This window comes from Bombus bifarius, unplaced genomic scaffold (assembly GCF_011952205.1).
Source record: "Bombus bifarius isolate JDL3187 unplaced genomic scaffold, Bbif_JDL3187 scf7180000009243, whole genome shotgun sequence".
Taxonomy (NCBI): Eukaryota; Metazoa; Arthropoda; class Insecta; order Hymenoptera; family Apidae; genus Bombus; species Bombus bifarius.
In genome coordinates this window covers 533,521-552,941 of record NW_022884989.1, presented here as the reverse complement: position 1 = coordinate 552,941, position 19,421 = coordinate 533,521, and the positions used below count along the sequence as shown (strand labels likewise).

The following is a 19,421-nucleotide window of genomic DNA, read 5'->3' as shown; positions in this document are numbered from 1 at the left end:
GTGATGGAGTTTCTAGCGAACGTCTCACACCCTCTCGATAAAATAAATTCGTAAATGACACACCCTTTTCACGCGTCACTTCCGCGCGCGCAGTTCATTCTCGGCAGCTCTTTTTTCGCGGCCGAGCGGCGTGTTTACGAAGCGGAAAAGAGGGTGAATATCAGGAGTCAATAGTCGAGCTCCAAGGAGGACGCGCGCGCGATCCTTTATCGTGTCACATACTTCCCTCGGAACATTAACCTGGGAACTCTTGATATTTTCTCGCCAAGAACGAACACGTAGTTGAACGTCGAGCAGGAAATAAAGATTATTTAAAACGTAGACCCTGTTGCGTCTACCAAATATACTGCGCCGCTTAGTTAAAATGTCTTATCTAGCACTTTGAACTTAAGAAAACTGAAATTTTATTATTATCTTTGTGCTAACTCTGGTCTCCTTTATTCAGTTAAAAAACTATAGTCATTATTTCTCTCTCGTAACAGCTTATATAACGCAATCTCACTTAAAAGATAACGAAGGAACACGTCCTCGAGCTTTTCAGTATCTCTCGATTGAGTTGCATTGAAAGAAGAAAGTACTTTATAGATTAAAGAATAACATGTATTGATATCGTAACAAGATTGTAGCAAGTTTTTCAATTCTACTACCTTTATCTTTCTCATCTTCAGTTTTTTCTTTCCAAAATGTTTTTAGATATCTTCAGTTTTCTCTTCCCTTCGTTTGTTATATTCAATGATCTTGGATAATCGCAGAATACACGTGTAGTACGCTGCTAATGAAATCTCGAACCGTTTTTCATAATCCACGTAATACGTAGATAAATTAATAAAAGGTTTCCACTAGTATTTAAATATTTTCCTCAGCCATTGAACATCGACTATCTTAAATATTCTATGAGAGATCTTCCAGATGAACACGATATTATAAAAGCTTGATAGGAGCAGAGTTCAAATACGTGCTGAAGGAGAAAAGGGCGATTATAAAATTCCAGCAGTCCAAAGGAAATTTCCAGCGACGCCTTGTTAAACGATTTTCGCGGAATATTTGCGCATGCCTTCCGGAACGGTGGCGCGCCGCGATAATTTTCATCGGCCTTGGAATTTCCTTCAAGATACGGCATTCCTCGTTTCAGCTACGTTGTTCGGTACGTTCGCGCCGCTTCATAAGGAAATAAGAGGCCACGCGAGTTCCAGCTTCCCGCCTTCTATTCTTTCCCACTTCCTTTCGTCGTATGTTTTCTTCAATTCCTTGCACGTCTTTTTGCACGTCGTTACCAGGTAACTACTCCCCGGCTAATTCGCCCTCGCGAGAGAACACTTACTTTCTTGAACGCGAAACACCCCAACTCTTCGTCGCATTCTACTATTCTTTTCATTTCTTTCCAACGTGGCTGAGTTAAAACGACGTGAAACTACCCCTTAATTTCCGATTGCAGCGTTGATAGGTCGTGATTGATAAATGCGTGCGATATATAGGTCTCATCCACTTCATATAAGGACAGTCGAGCAATTTGTTTAGTGAAAGATTTTATTTCGTTTTCTTATATTCGATGGAGGAAACAAAAGTAAGGAAGTAATCGATTCTTTAACGTACTTCGATGATACTGAACTTAAAAATAGAGACATTGAAAACTTAATATCGTAAAATAGAAGTGTTTATCAAAACTGGTATACACTGTCACAGAAAAAGAATTTAATCAAGTTTCGATATTTGTATATCACTGTCGAGCTCGCTTGGCGTTTTAAGACCACCGTTTCCCCTGTACCTTTCGAACGTATAGTGTTTCGTAAATTTTCCAAAAAATCTGCTCGCGTGAATAGGTGCACACGATTTCAAGCTCGACAGGCCGAAAATACAGAATCGGAGGTAGCGTCAGTAAATTCCCGATTTATCAGCTCGACGAGCGCTTAACGCAACGGTGACGACGTTATCGCTGCCTATGGAATCATCCTCTGACGCAGTGGCTTCCCTCGGAATTTATATGTTTGAAAAAGCTACGCTGTATAAAGAGGATGCTGTACGATCTACTTGACATTTTTACGTTATTTTCAGACGACTTCCTAATTCGTACTTTTAGCCTGAATTGCCCATTTGCTGTCCTATGTCGAATAGCATTCAACGTTTTGTTGTATTCTTTTTTCGTTTAATTTCAATTTATAAAATGCATTTCTTTTGGATATTATACGTTAATCTAATAAAAATAAAGGTAGATATATTTCCGATCGAAAGTCATAAGACATCTCTTAGTTTTTATAAAATTTTAATATCTGCATACGGATTATGAATTTTAAATTGTCTGCATTTTTTGATAAAACTTTTAATACGTTAGTAAAGTTCTTTATCGTTACAAAATAATTTATTCATCTTTTTTATCAGTTTTCGGATAAATATAATAATTCTAAATTCCGTTGCGAAAAATTATTCATTCTAAAACAAATTGCATCTCGATATTCAATCCCGTCACGAATGAGTATTTTCCCCTACGAAAAATAGAGATTTGCAGGAAACACATGCTGACTGGATTTTAAAAAATGACTGGAAGCGATGTGGATCGAACTAATGTTCGATAATTTTCCATCGGTTCGTAAAACCATTCGCGTCCATGTCAACGTAGATAACGCGTCAGTCAGTATTTTTAACTGGTACATCGCACAATTTTGTTTCCAATATGGTATTAGTTTAGCGCTGAAATATTTCTGTGATTGAAATTGAACGCTTTCGCCTGTCTAGATAACCCTCGCCATAACAGAGGGCTGTGCTTCCAGAAAATCGACAGTTCATTATATTTTTTTAAAACAGTTAGAAACATAGAAACCGCGTGAATCATATTTTTATTATTTTAAAATATAATGTGATATAAATTATTATATAAAATATTACAATGGGAAGAGTTAGATATAATTACGAAGGATCGTAAATTTCGAGTTCTTTACGATCTATCTTTGAAATATCTACGTTAACATTTTCATCCCAATACAGTTTATAATTTTCCGCAAAAGAATATAATTCATATAATTCCACTGTAATTACGATTTTCTACTTTAGTCGAAGCTTCACAAACCTGTACGATAAAAGTTTGTCAAAGGAGACGTGCAGACGTTTTCACTTGTATTTTGTATTATTTATTTTCACTCGTTTGCTGTAACACGTTCAGTTATTTAGATTTACGGATGACGCGACAAAGGTCCTAACCAGTCCTTTATGATTATATATCTTCAGTAACAGGCTGCTGAGAAACTTTAAAAGATGTAATTCAAAGAAATTGGACGCGTCTGATATATATAAAATAAAAGTTAACCCGAAGGAAAATTTATACTCTATTTACTTAAATTATGCGTAATCAGATACCTGGATAAAAATGAATCTCACAATGAATTTCCACTACACATGGATTCATATCAATTTTTTGACTAAACATTTCAATACACATAAATTTGTGCAGCAATTTAGTTCTACCGCTTAAATAACGGCTTGTGAGCTAAATAAATTGCTCAATGCTATACTTTAAATCTAAAACAGTAGCTGTGCGTTCAGAGCGTAAATGGAATCTGGAACCAATCGACGAAAACCACCGACGATTTACGAGAAGTTAATTTGACATTCGTGCAACCGCTGCAAAGTGAAAGCCGTTCTACCATATATCGAAATAAATAAGCCGTAAAAATCTCAGCATCGTACGAAGTTTATAATAATTCGATTGTTTCATTTCAATTATACCGAAAACTGTATCTACGATTTTTAAACAGTTTCATTCTCTGCTCGTGATATTTTAATGGCGAACAAATTTATTTGCGTAATATCAATGTGCAGAAGGTCTCTGATGTGAGTCGTTCGGAAACAATCTGCTACACTGGCACGCATACAGGAGGATTTCTTTCGAATCTTCTCCGTTGATTACCGACAAGCGTCGTTTGATAGCGCGATTCGCGTTGGCGAATTATGCGCGTGATGATTTGTATTATATATAACGGAAAAGCTCATGGTTAAACGTTGGCCAGTTCCGTAGTTCTTCCGTTGAATTATTCATCCGTTTGAATAATTCATAAGTCGAATTTAGCGAAGGGATGAACAATGAAACGACCGAAAATGCGGTGTAAGATTTGACAAATTTATCGCTTTATGGTTTATTTACAAGCGCGTTGCCGTTTGCGACTGCTAGAAGCGCAATCCACTTAAACGGCGAATCAATATTTTCCGGACCGCGGCATCCCAGCTGTATGGCTGCACGCAGAAATAAATAAATCTCGAGGGTCCACAGCATTTTATTATTATTACGTTGGCGAACAGACGCCTGAGCCTGTCATCTGCTATTTTTGTCAGTCGAACAAATTGTTCGCCTTACAATTAGCGGACGAATGGATTTTTATCTTGCATGGAATTTGAAATGTACAATTGTGATTGAATACCGCATTTGCCTAATTCACTTTTTAAATAATCTTTGTAAGGGATAAAACGGCGAAACATTGGAATATCGTTTCATTTACATTGAACAGAGAAAGATTAAATATCCTTTCTTTAATCGTGAAATCAGTTACCACGCAGTTCGATCTTGTGCGAAGTATCGTAGAATTTCTATCCTCAAAGGGTTAACTTTTCCCTGCTGCACTTTTCGGATCACTTTCGGTTCGTTGTCGATCGTATCTTTTTTATTGTTAAAAATTCTCTTCAGTTTTTGTTTGAAGAAAATACAGCACGGAAGAATCATTAACATGCATGAATTTTTGTGCCAATTTTATGTCAAAATGCTTTCTAAAAAAAAAAGTCTGTTTACTTATCCAAAGGATATATATAGTAACCTCCTATTTTTTAAACAACCGATAATAACGTATTATCTTGATATTTATTATACAGCCATTTCTAATATTGTTATTATATCTATAACATTTTTATTGTATTTCACGTGCAATTCATATTTATTGCCAATAAAGAAGTCGTTCTTTTTGTCACCTAAATCCTTTACCATACAAAGTTCTCAATTACTTTGTATACTTGGCCTTCGTAAAAAATTTCTCGAATATGTATATAAAGAATGTTTGTACGCGAAGATTGCTAAATTTGCTTTGCAAATCTGTTCTCGAGCTTTTTGGACGTTCCAGAAAGAAATTCATCGATGAAGGTGTCTAGAAATTTATTCCGGGTCAGATAGCATTTTTTGAATGTGTATAAAAGAAGTTCGTCGAATAAAGATACCGTTCTTCCAACTCATTCATATTCTTTTGCACGTGCTATTAACGTTGTTTCAAATGTATTACAAAATTTAAATACGTTTCATTTTACATAAAAATAGCCAAATATACATAAAAAGTACATACATAAAAAATATACATAAAATCATAGAAACGAATGTTCCAAATGTTTCTAACGACGAAGATATTTATGAAATATATTCAAATCTTGATTGAATACGAAACTTCCGCACCAGGTTTCATCGAAACTTCCAATGTACCGAGTGCCGCACAGAAACAATAAGTTCGTTTGACCAATCCTCTAATCAAGCAACGACCTTTAATCATTTCTCAGCGAAATACCTGGAATCTGCAAACAAGTATCATCCTATTATCAATACGCGGCTCGGTTCGTGGAAAAAAAGTGTCGCGGGTTAACGAAAAACCGTGAACAAATCTGCAAAGTCTCCGTTCGTCTCGCTCTACTTACAACAGTCATTAAGCTGATGCTAATGAAAAAGATCTCGTAATTATCAACTGGACGCAAACTACACGAGCCGTTCCCTCTAATATAGACTTCCAACGGCAGAAAACAAAGGAGTAGAGTATTGTAATTACTGTGTTCCCCGCCTCCACGAAAACTCATACACATACACAGAGACGCGAGAAGCGTGTGAAACGGTTCTTCCACCGCTGTACACTCGTTGGTCCGCTGGAACGTTTGCACCCCCTTTCGAAACCCTTCGCCACCCCCGTTGCTCATACCCGGCCTCTGCGGTCTGCATGGCAGATTTATATTTGCATTTAAAATTTGCACGCTGTGGCACATCTGTCAAACGGTGCATATTGAAATCTTTGCGCGTTGTGGTAGTTACACACCGATAGCGTAGGTGTTGTCAATCTGCTCGATCTCCCTTTCTCTCCTCCACTTCCAACGAGTCATCACCACTTTTCGCCTTGTTTCTCCAAAATTTAACCTCCGTGTATAGTCGACTCTCGTCTATGGACCAGTTGGTCGACCACGCCTGTGTCATTCGGTAGTTCAACCCTCTGAAACTGCGCCAAGCTCGCGCAATTCTTGCCGACCGTAACACCCCTTCAGGGTCTACCATTATCACGGTGATTTTGAAACGATGCGAAATTTGACTGCATAGTGATCTTTTGCTTTTAAAGGGGGAGGGGGAAGGAAACAAACTTTGATCTACCGCGTTTTAGTAAACGTTGCCCGTCTATCAAATAATGGTCGTCTGGTATTGAATTATGAAATTTGTTGTTAGTAAATCATCATCCTCTGTCTTATAATATCATAAGGAAATACTTTCGATATCTAAAGAGATCCTTCTATGATTTCCCATTTTCTTATCGAAATATAATATAATCTTCCTAATTATGTCAGTTAATCCCCTGCAATTCTGTGTCTATAGGTACATCACAAGAAGAACGATCTCAATTATTGAAACTACAAATGAATAGAACCTCTGTAACAATAAATTACCTATAATAAACGGATTAATTATCTTTATACATATAGACCAAAGCAATATATCTTTGTCTTCTGCTAATCTTCCTAACCTAACCTAACTTATCATTAGCCTTCCTATCATTAGCTGGCAAAATCACATATGCCACCAACATGTGCTTTTATACAAATAATTCCATATATCCACAAAGCATGTAACAGATATAACACCGTGACGATTGTTCGACCAGTTCCAGGAATTAATCACTTGCTATTCCAATCAACGCTTCACTAAAACCGTACATATTACCACCGAATATCGGTCAATCACACTTGTGCTGACACGAGAACACAACCGCCCATGCGAAGCGATTAAACCGGATGGGCGCGGAATTTTTTTGCGTCCACCTAAATCAAACGTCTAGGTTTTCAATGTCAATCGACAACCCATAAAAACTCACTAATTGAACGAAGCTCGTTCTTCCTCCTAACTCCAATTGGAAAAAAAGAAAGAAATGAAAAAAACAATATACCCCTCTGCAATCCTCTAAACTCGTTCGCTGGAAAACTGACCGCGCGCTGGCTTTTTATCGATCACCGAGATCCCTGTACCATAATTTTGGTCAGCAAGAAAGAATTGATTCCGCGTGCATTCATTCGCACATACCTCCAGGGCGCCGCCTGCAAAAACAACGCGAATCGTCGCCGGCAAATTTACTGTGCCTTTTTTATGGATGCTATTTGCACCGCGAGGAGTCAGGGGGTTGCAATACGCGAGCCTCCGAGAGGGGCGTTGCGTGTTATAACGGATCTTTATGCATCTATGGGGAATTTAACCCTTTCGCAGATGGACCACAGGCTCTTTCTCTCCTTTCCGGAGATATAACAAAAGAACGCGAATTATTAAAAACACTTAACCCACGGGATTCGTCGTATCGTAAGAGACATCGTTTACACGCGGTACAACGCACAATCGAACACAACACGTCACGACAAGTCTTTCCATTTGTTATTAATTTACACGAAGAATTTGCATTCGAAGGATTAGCCACGATCGATGATAATTTTGCGTCGAAACGAGGGATGATAAAGTGGAGGAGAAAAGCGGAGGAAGGTCGAACTGAATGCAAGGGGTTAGTTGGCCGACCACTCTATAATCCAGGTACATACGTATGCACGCGGGAACAAGGGGTTGAAAACTGGACAAACGACGCGATTGCTATCCAGGGATGAAAGTTCCATGTCAACTCCGAAAGTCGAAGTTGCTAAGCTGTTCCAAACGATTCGTTTGCACTGTCGACGAGCGGCCGAACTGCGGCATTTTTCACCGGTATCAAAAGAGTTCCTCTGCTGAGCTTTCGTTTACTTCTGCCAATTTACTTCTCAGAGTCGAGGCTGGACGATGATCAACACACCCGTGAATTAGCGTTAATATTCCTTTCGGCTGGTGAAGTTGCAACGCATCCGTTTCAATGATTCGTATTCTTTTATTACCTTCAGAATCCTCTCGTTTGAACTTGCTTAAATGTTTGTACACTGATTTCTACGCGAATTGGTTTCGTGATAATTAAATTGGCTTTTGTGCGATAGGTATTAAAGCAGAGATTAATAGGATGTATAATTGTAATTATCGCTGATTAATATATTGGTTGCTGTCGACGCGTACACTGCGTTGTTTCAATTATGCGAGTTGCTGCTCACGCCACAGCTATGGTGTATTTTTCGTTTGTGTATTTTAATATAATGGTCTGGAAAAACGAAAGGAGTAATAAGCGATGCGTTGCAACAAACGTCGTTTAAGATAAAGTTATCTCTGGTGAAAAAAGTGAACAGTTTTTCTAGTGAGTTGTTTAAATAATAAAGTTAGAGATGACGAGATAATGAGAACATCGATGCGATCATTTGTATTTCAATGTAAAGCTTGTTATTATATCAGATTACATTACTGTATCATTACACGTATTGAATTTGTTCATCTACGTATGAGAATTATTAGCTTGATCTATCTTCATCAATTATTAATTAGTGTGCCAGTGAAAACGCAACTCACTTAATACTATGGCATCATATAGATCAACAACGTTTATAGTAATGACACAACTATATAGAAAAAGCAAACTTTTCGTGAAATCGGTTTGGAGCATAAAAAATTAAGAAAAAAAATTCAATTACATCATTCCTCTTGGATAATCTAATTTCAGCACATAAAAGAATGACGTTTTTATAGGTAAGCAATTGTTGCAAATATTTCAAAATTCATTTTCGACATTTTCTCGCTCATCTGCCAAGTCAACGACGCAATATAATAATATGAACATGTCTATATCGACGTAACGTCATTTCTATCCTGTGCTATTAAATGAGCGACAAGTTTCATTCGTTATCACAATATCAAAATTATAAGAAATTTTCCTCCCTAATCTCATCAAATTGCACCGAAAATATTCAAGCCTGTACGAATACACGCATATACAAAAATTCGGTATATTGATTGCAATTACTTACCTGGTGATAAGTTGATGAACTCTGGGCCACTGACCCCTCGATCTCAGTATCCTGACCGTTCCCAGAAGCGACGATCTGTGCGACGGCGAAACCTCCATGGCTTTGAGGTAGTACTTGAGAGAGGGTAGCCATTTGCCTGAAGAGACAGACGACGATTTGGCGTGAGTATAAAGCTGAAGCAGGGCCGTTACGCGGCCAGAGTTTCGATGTTGTTTCGCTACTTTAAACTACTTTAACCCGTACTTTGGACCGTCGCAACGGGAACTGTCGGGCTTTATCCTACTTTAAGCTATTTAGCCATTTTACCACCGTCACTTACCATTCTGGTACAACCACGATGCATATTCCGCGAGATGGTCGGGGCTTTTGGGTTGTAATCGGACCACGTGCCGTAGAAGAACGCCAGCGGTAGGACCAGTTGCCAATCTCGCCAGCACCAAATAAGCTGGCGTATACGCCGGGTCCAAGGATACGCATTTTTGCAACATCCGTATACATTCCTCTGTCCTGTTCGTTTTCCTGGCAAATGGAACCACGTAACACGCTACGTTAATTTATTTTTATATACGTACGCATTAGGTTACTCGAAAAGTTGATAGCGAAATTTAGGAAAAATGTTAACTATTCTGTTTACACAGAGTAATCATGTCATTAGAAAATATATACAGCCTTTCTATCGATAACTTCTGTTCTTTACATCTGATCACGATAACGAAACGTTTACAGGTGTAATTGAATGATTTGACTGATTTCAATTGTCAGCAGATATTAGGATTCGAATATAGATATTTGTCTATCGAGTAAAGTCCTTATCTACTATCGTTTGATTCGATCGAGCGTGCTTAGTTAGTGTGCCTATTATATGCAAGTATTTAATGAAAATATCGTTGCACATGAATGTAAAATTGACAGGGTACGTTATACAGTTGTTGTGTAGAGTAACGATTTATTGGCAATTAAATTTCGGTGTGTTTCGACCGCGTTAACTATGACAACCTATCCCAATCATGTATGACGATCATTCTCGCGAAGTATAACATGATTACAATCAAGATATGAATGCCTGTACTTGCTTTTAACGTACTATGCGCAACCGTGTACGTCATTGTGCATTCTGCGCGCTTCATCGTTCCGTGAAATGCCACTGTCCATGACGCTAATTTCGCGTCCACTGGTTAATACAATTTTCCCTAATAGACCAGTAGGTAGATACTAACCTAATAAAATTATACGCAGTACTCAAAAATTTAACTTAACGACTGCTAATGTTCATTTTCAATCTTGAAAGTTAGCTCTTTATTCGTTCATGAATTTAAATTCTTTTGGAATTAGAATTTCTTACTAAAGATTAGTGACGACGAATAAAAATTTGTCGATCTTCAAAAGACCCTAATATGCTTCATGTTCTGTTATATTCCTTTAAACGCGTATATATTACTACACGATTTATTGTCGAAATTCAACTTTCAGATTTAAAATTGAAGACCGTATATCACGCGGTCATTCGTTTTATGGAAAAAGTCGATTCTAATTTCTCATTTACAAAGAAACGATAGATACGCATCGTTATTAGTCGATAAATTATCCACGTTTTCAAGAATTTCCTCTATAAGTACAACTGAAAGAAAGAATGGAAGCCACGCAAAGATTTTTTTTTTTCATTCATTAAATATCATAATCTACTCATGATATATTATATATTTTCGTGCATTACATATATTCTCTGTAAATCTGTGCATCTTTGAATTTTCGATAAACGTATAAATATCTGCAGTTTAGTTATCGGTGAAAAAGTGGTTATCAGCGATTTGCAAACGAAGTTGTTCCATCAGACCTTCGAATTCCACGATCCGTAACACACTTCATAAGCCGAGTAATCCGCGAGCCACGTTCCCAGGGATTTCACGGTGGAAAATACTTTCGTGGAGGAGAGAGCCGAAAAATTTATGGGCGATGTTTCCCCGCGAGCCGGAACGAGACGAAAATGGAGTACAGCGCAGCAGCAGCAGCAACAGCAGCGAGTGGACGGAACGAGCAATGGCGGTATGCACGTACGCACGCCTCGCTCCCGCCGTCAATTAAACATTAATTTATCAAGCAAGAGGCGTTAATTAAAGTTTAATTTTGACCACGCCACTAGAATTACCTTGCCACGCTAAATTTATCGCGCAGCGTACACCTCGGTATACCATTGCCTCGATATACCATTAATAAAGCAGGAAGCCGTTGGATTCGGGATTCTTCCTGTAACTCTGTTTACTCCGCGTGATGGGAGACACCATTAGATTCCAGAGCATTCGGAGAAACGAGAATTATCCTTGATTTCCACTCGTTGTTCCCTGCCGCGTCTGCGTCGTTTATTCTCTTTTTACACAAATGAACGAGTTGCTTCTTCACTTGCGAGTTTCACAGACCGTTACCATAGATACGCGATAGCGTATCGTTTCGTTCTCTCTTTGTGAACGTTTTTGAGAGGAAACAAGTTCTTATCAAACTCGAAAGAGTGGCTCTGTGCATGATTCTTGTAGTCGATAATAATGGTATCGTTCGAGCTGTCTATTATAGTGTAATTAATGTTCAATGATTAACGATAACCGTTATGATTAATTAAATTGTTAATCACGAACGATGACGAGATGATTAAATATACTACTGAATTTAATTAATATTGCATCGTTACGTGTTATGATAAGATCAATATTTATGATTTTAGTAAATGTGAGTTCAATAAGAAGAATTAAATTAATGTTACCTCGTTAATCTCCGAGCATTTAATTCGTAGAATTTTATCTTGCACGAACCAACGTATAAGTAAAAAATAATGTTAAATAGAATGTTTCTTAATTTTTTCTCCAATATCCTTCTACGTTACCGAACATTATTACATTATATTAGCGAATTTTTACGAGCTATATGTTATAATTTCTAATTTATAGATTATCGATATCAATAAATTCCTCTGTGTAATAGCTAAGAGATTACAAAAAATAAAGCAAGCAGCGATTCACATAACATCTGACATTTCTTTCACGATGACTTAATCACTGACCTGTAGAGTTGACCAAGATTGTAATGAGCGTTCACGTGCCCCGGTTGAGCGTGTATCGCAGCCAAAAAGTGTTGCTCCGCTTGATCGCCCACCGAAAGCGTTCCGAGGTTGTTATGCGCACTAGCGTACGTCGGCCACAGCCTGTAATCAAATAAACACCGCTTATTTACAAAGTGATTAATGATCCGGAGGAACACGGTGCGTTTCCATGCATTTAATCACGAAGGTAATTCCGTTTCCCCCATGAGCATACGTGCTCGTGTAATAATCGGCGATAGAGCTGATCAACGGAATAATTTTCATCGATCCTTCGAATCTTTTCGAGCGCAAATTTGCACAATATCGTGAAAATATTTCCGTATGTTCGAACACAACGACAAACAAGCAGGCATAACAGCAATGTAATCTCGAATCAGTTTTTCTTTTGTAATATCCTGGATTTTATCTATACTGCACGGAGACATCGTGATGTTACAAATATTTATACGTATGTTTTCCATAAGTTTCCTACGAATATATATGTTGCACGTAATACCTAAGCTTTCAAACTGAAAAAAGAAAAAAGAAATGTATTGATGCACGACACATCCTGAATCTCCGAGATAATGACAAACCAGCGAACTCTTGCTTTCGATATCGTGGACGAGGATTCGATTGTATTCGGCTACATGCCCAGACGCCATCGTGAACGAATAAAAAGTGAATTCGCAATAGGGTGAAAGATGAATTAGATAATTTTTTGCGAGAAACTATTCACCTTTCTCCGTAGACAGGAAATTACGTTTGGCGAAAATTTCCGAAAGTTTCCTTTATTAACAAATGCCCATAAAACTGGCTAGAGTAGTAGGAACCAGTAGATATCAGTTAATTATCGTTTAGTTAGAGGAAACAACGAATGGTTAGCGAAGGAAATTAAGTGGCGCGTTTTGCTTGATTTTCAAATGATTAATCGGTTTTCTTAAATTAGTTGGAATTGTTGATAGATGTTCGGTAATGAAAATTTTCTTCGTATTATTCGTAGAATTGCTTCAGAATAATCTCATTTCAGATTCGAAGAATAAATCTTCGAGTTCTGTTGAAAACATTAAGGATAAAAGCCAAAGTAAATAAACGTCAGTAAAATATACAGAAGCATAAATTCTTCTGATTGCTTTCATAATAGCGCGTTTATCGTTAAACGTCTCGCTCGGATAATGAAACTTCTCATATTTTCCTATCTTCAAGTGCAAACAGGTTAAACACGCTCCTCTTCTTTGAATAGCACGTGGAACGCATATGGGTATTTAATTTTCAGAAAATATTTAACAACACTGCGTATTTAAGAGCACAATTCTGCCTTTAGTTAAATCCGCTGCTCGCGTCGCCGCTGCGAACCCAATTTAGAAGTAACGTAGTTAGGGAAAATGTATTATGGTGGAAACGCGTTCTGACAAAACTTTCCTAACTTCTGACGAGAAACGTATATTCTGACAGTGATTCTTTGAAGCGACGCAATTCGGCCCAACATCGCGACGAGGATTAAAGAACAATATTATATTTCTGTGGACGGGGGATGTGGAACAACGCGCGGAACTCGATTTTTCAGCGGAAGCTACTTCGCGAAACTAAATTAAACTTTCTTATCGAAATAAAGGATATTCCTCGACTAAATAATCGTCATGAAGAAACTGGCCGGTGAAACGTTAATCGTCCCCGATTTCGACGTCAACTGTCTTATAATTGCAAAGAAACAAAACTTTCGTCTTGCTATTTAACGTTTTCATCTTGAATCGAAGAAACTTTAATTTATTCAGAAATTAACCGTTACTTTTTTAATGGAAGCTAACTACGACTTTAATTATTTCGTTTCGTTATGTAACAAGGTACTTTATTTAATACATTTATCTTAGAATGTTATAATTCGTTGGAGCTGTCGTCCAGAGAAACAGACTCCATTTCTGTATGCACTTTACCAGAGTCTGAATATAATTAAAAGTTAAAAATTTCTACCTCGTTAATATCTGACTTCCGTGCGTCCTGATATTTCACTGAATTCTTCATATTACTTAAAACACTGCATAAAAGGAATTTATAAAAAAAAATATATATATATATAAAACAATAAAGTAATCACAAAGAAATTATACTAATGGAATATTCAAATATATTTTAATGATAATATTAATCAAGTACGATACACTTCTTATAAAAAGATGTTTCACAACCTCAAACAAAAAATTATTTCATTAAAATAATGTAAATCTTTAGAAGAGAATTATTTCAGTACACTGCACGTTGTACATTATCAAATATTTTATTATTACAAATAAAATACAGTTGTCACTACGATATATTATTTTCACCTACTATTAAATTACAATTTTCAAGGGACGAATAAATATCACTACAGTAGATTTCCAGAGTGGAATCTTAAATGATAATGGAAGAAAGAAATTCAACTTCTATTTGTTATTGAATACAGTTCTCTATCGATGTTTATTTTTCAATATATATAAATATATAACTTTGAATCAATGAATCAGCCGATGTAACAATATTTTTATATCCTGTATTTAATGTACGATTAATCAATTATATTCTGCGACTAAAACTTTTTACGGAAATAAAAATAAATTAATCAATTGGTAAATGTTGGTAGTAAATTAAACGAACACGCGTCATGCGTCCGAAGCTCAATTAGAAGTGTAATGAAGTGTTGTGTTAAAACGATCTCGGAGCAACGATACGTAATTACAAAGCGAAGAAACTCACGAACAGAGAGGCACGAAGCAACCGGCCCAAAATGAGGCCTCTGTAAATCACCGACCGCCTTTCAAGATTCAAATGATTTTGCCGCACGTTGGAGGCCGGTATGAAACTTTCGCTGCGTGGTATACGTCTAAATTGCTTCGAAGCATGAAACTCCGTACTTAATAAAATGTCACTCGCACCCTTTCGGCTGCAACCCTTCTCCATGGCACGCAGTCAACTACAGCGTTACAAGCATTAACACAGGCAAAGTAAAATCTGTGTATCCCAGCCTCTCTTCTGTCTATGCGCGAAACACAGTTGGGATTGCGTTAACGCCATTGTAATTATAATACCGTGTAAACTACCTTCCCTTCGTCAATTTGCAATTTGACGGTTTGTTTTAGGGGGGAGGGGTAGTAGGATAGTATGGATAAAATGAGAATAAATAAGAAGAGCATTACAAAATTTAGAATCGAGCGAAAACACTTTATTCCAACTGTTTCATATTCGACAAACTATCTTGAAAATCTGTTGAGAATTTGAACGAATTTTCATATTTTCGTGATAACATTTGTATCGTGTTTTTGTTAAATTTATATTTATATTCTATTAAGTATCGTTTTATGTATTAAAACTGATAAGAACGAAATAGAATGTCGAGTCTTGTTCCACACAAAATCATCGCAACAGCAGTGCTGTTTAATGTCATGAAGTCCTCTGATTTATTGTGGTATTTCATTTATTTATTGTGGATATTTTATAAACTACCGACACGGTATGGTTATAAAGTTTCCCAATTTTTATATGAAATTACTTTTGAAAGCAAATATGCGGTAGAAGGAAAAGGGTAGAGCGGGGAGAAAGAGGAACTTTTATTCGGTCGTGTTCAACAAAGACCTAACTGGATTGTTAAAGGTAAACACGAAAGATACCAAAATCTGATATCCCATTCGTTATAACGGAGATATAGTTTCATGTAGTGATTCCGCTTTTTGTCCATACAATAGCTGTTTACTCTTAGAACAATTTTTCGATATTTCGAAATCCTTTTTCCTATAACTTTGGTTTATCAACAAAAAATTTACTTCCGATATTAAATGGTTTAAATACAACACGTTAGATAGAAATCATTTCCGATCTCGAAAATCGGAATCAATCATAAATTTACGATACTTTGTTAAAAGAGAATTTTTAAGGATTATCTCCGTATAATTTCACTTGTTTCTATAGAATTCATAGCTCTGTACGACCCTCTGCTTTATAATATCAAATCGCACGTCTCATATGCTTTATCATTTTAATTCGAGAAACGCAGGTTGTATTTCCAACGAAATGTACAGTTTGAACTACAATTATAACTTGATATCTTCAAACCGAGAACCAATAACTGTAAATTATACATGACAGAATGCAACATAAGTGTAATTACTCACTCGCGAGGAAACTTTATCGATGTAATCATGGTCAAGTCGGGTCTCGTTAAAGTGCCAGCGAAATTTCAGAATGTTTCGTGTGACACACGTAATGTATCCGTTTACAAAAGTCAACAAGCGTTGAAACACTTTCCTACATAATATTACGACATTCTGTACGTACATTTCAACAGTCTATTACAAAATAGAATAGTCGATGTTCACTTAAACAACTACTGGCTTTCAAAGAGTCGTACAAGAACTGATTAATCTACAGGGTGATTGGTAACTGGTGGTACAAGGGGAAAGGGGTGATTCTACGCGAAAAAAGAAGTCGAAAATATAGAATAAAAATTTTTTTTTTAATTTTTCCATCGAGACAACGATCTACAGTGAGATCCGTTATAACATACCGCACGCGTACCGAGCGAAAATTCAAAGTCGATTTTCTCGAAAACAAAGCCTCGAACGAAAAATTTTTATTCCATATTTTCGACTTCTTTTTTCGCGTAGAATCACCCCCTTTCCGCTTGTACCACCAGTTACCAACCACCCTGTATATACAGTATGTCATACAAACGTCAACTAAAATCAAATTATAATACTAAACACGCAATATCACTTCCAAACTTCTTGTTCTCGCCACAAAATGGAGACAACCTACCCTACGCTGAACGAATACACGCGCCCCTTCTTGCATGACATCTGTAACAGCAAATTGACTCCACGGAGACGTACGAATGGCGTGCCCTTTTCGATGTAATATTCGATATTAAGGATGCTATCGCGGTGGCAACATGCGGACTGTAGTAACCACGTTGGAATATTAGAAAAAGAGACGGCTATAGAATGGGGAAAGGAAAGTGGAGAACACAATTCGTAGAGACTGGAGACATCTCGAGGATAGTTGGTTCGTAACGGTGTAACGGTGAGGGGTTTGTCTGCGAGAGCTCAATAAGGGTTGGAGGTCGGAGAAAACTACGGAGATAGGATCGTCGCGGGCGCGTTCAAGTTACACGCAGTGAAATGAAGAAAGCGGATAAAGGAGACAGAAAAAGGAATCCAACGTGAGTGGATCGGCCAGCGTCAAAAAAGGGAGGTATAATCCGACCGGTATTCTATCGAGTCTGTGATGTATGTTCACGTTCCCGCGACGAATCCGTTTTATTCGATGCGTTCGGGATGAATCTCGATGTGTATTTCCTATTTCTCCGCATTTCTTCTTTTCTCCTATTCGTTCTCTTCTGTCTTGCATTTATTCGTTTCTTGCTGCTTGCGTTTGTTTCACCCTTGGAGAAGTGTTTCGTTTATATTTAAGTCGCTAGAAATGATACTGATTCCAGAACGAAATACTTCCATGCACATATTTTTCTTTTCCTGTCTTTCTTTTGTTTTTTAACCCTTCGCATCCTCTGTTCTGCAATTCACTTTCTTTTTTTCTTTTTTTTTTCTTTTGCTCCATTTGGCACTAGCTCCATCTATATTTAAGTCGCTGGGAACGATATCGATTCCCGAACAAAAATATTTCGACGGTAAACAGATTTTTTCCCCCTTTCTTTGTCTAGTTTTGTTTTTTTAACTTGCACCCGTTGTATTGCAATTCTTTTTTGTTTCGTTCTGACGCTTTAAAGATTTATTGCTTTGCGAAAATAAAACTGTGAAAGGGGACTGGAATTTATTAGGATTCCGATCGGCTTTTACTCCATCGTTCGCTCTAAGTCCTCGCGTTTGACGTGGGTGTATTGTTGAATTGTTTTTATGAAATATTTCATACTGTTTAAGTCCCGCCAGTGGACAATAATATCGAATAATATAATACACCACGAGAAGCAAAGAATCGAATGAATTAAACGGCTGCAGAAATAATGTTTCTTTATTCCATTGTTACATACTGTTTCATCGTTTATTATTCTTTGAGAAATCGTATGCTAAAAATTGAAGAAAATGATGTAACGTGTCTGTGATTTTATTCGTAATTTATCTCGTAACGAAGAATGTACGATGATCTGCAAAATAATCTATCTCGTCATGAAGATTCAAATCGTTTCCATAAAATAGACGAAGACAACACCTTCGAAAGAAGACAAAACAAAAGCTAAAATGGTACAGGTTGTGCAGCAACAAACAAACTTTGCGTTTATCGTATCCCAGTGCCATTCTTTCGACGTTTTAAAAAGCAGACACTCGTCACCTTTCGCGATGCTTCGAAAAGAGGATTGCTTAGGAACCCGTTGTTCTCTTCGAGGATCGAACGCAATCCTGGAAAATGCTGAGAAAACGAATGTCTGGAATCTACGAACCGAGATGATGGAAGGGTGTTCGTGTCGAGAGTTGCGAGCACTCGTGCGGAATTTTACATGCTAATCTTAATGCATCGATGATTCGAAATTCTGCGAGTGACGGCTGCTAAACATCAAAATATCAGATACAGTGTTTGATCAGACTTACGAAACATTAGAAATGCGAATAGAAAACATGTTTGCATTTTTATCTGAATTTTACGCCGGATTATTGAAATATCTTAAACAATTTTTCGATATGTAATAGCATGAAATAGCATAAACCATTTTTTGGATACTTTAAAATAGAATTTTGCCACAAAAATGTATCTGAGAATTAACAAATTTCACGTATTATTGAAATCCTATGAACGTTTTATTTAATATCGATATTTTAAGGAGCTAGATACTTTTCAGTCTTAATATTCTTTATTGCTTTTAGTGGGGAAGCCAGTGTCTAGAAACTAGTCAAGGATAAATAAATCGAGTAATGCTAATTCCGATAGTATTTGGAGTTTTAGTTTGCTTGATCTAACTTTATCCGTTATAGTGGATATTAATTTACAAGATAACTTTAACATCCTTAGTTTGTCGAGTCTAAGTTAATTTATTTCATATTATTTAGTTTGCAGATAATTGTACACTTTGCTCATAAATCGGCCAATTATAGCAGCTATCAAATAAATAAAGAGCATTGTCACATCGAATTCAATTTAATTGAATTTATGATTATTACTGAAAATAAAATGTTGAACGTCCCTCTTCATTTGCGGTGCTCTAAAATTGTATGAAAATGTAGAGCAAAATGTAGAAGAAATAAAT

General features: G+C 36.9%; 1 protein-coding gene across 3 annotated transcripts in view; it reads right to left on the bottom strand.

Annotated features, from left to right (window-relative positions):
• Positions 1–19,421, bottom strand: part of LOC117214864 (protein O-mannosyl-transferase TMTC1-like) — a 280,632-nt gene that overhangs the window by 8,296 nt on the left and 252,915 nt on the right. For 2 of the 3 annotated variants that reach the window (XM_033461239.1, XM_033461240.1), the window contains exons 11-13: positions 12,179–12,319; positions 9,449–9,648; positions 9,130–9,265 (exon numbers count right to left, since the gene is read on the bottom strand). In XM_033461239.1, the coding sequence (XP_033317130.1) occupies positions 9,130–9,265; positions 9,449–9,648; positions 12,179–12,319 (477 nt within the window). The remainder of the gene's footprint in view (positions 1–9,129; positions 9,266–9,448; positions 9,649–12,178; positions 12,320–19,421) is intronic. The other variant, XM_033461241.1, reaches the window with a different exon arrangement.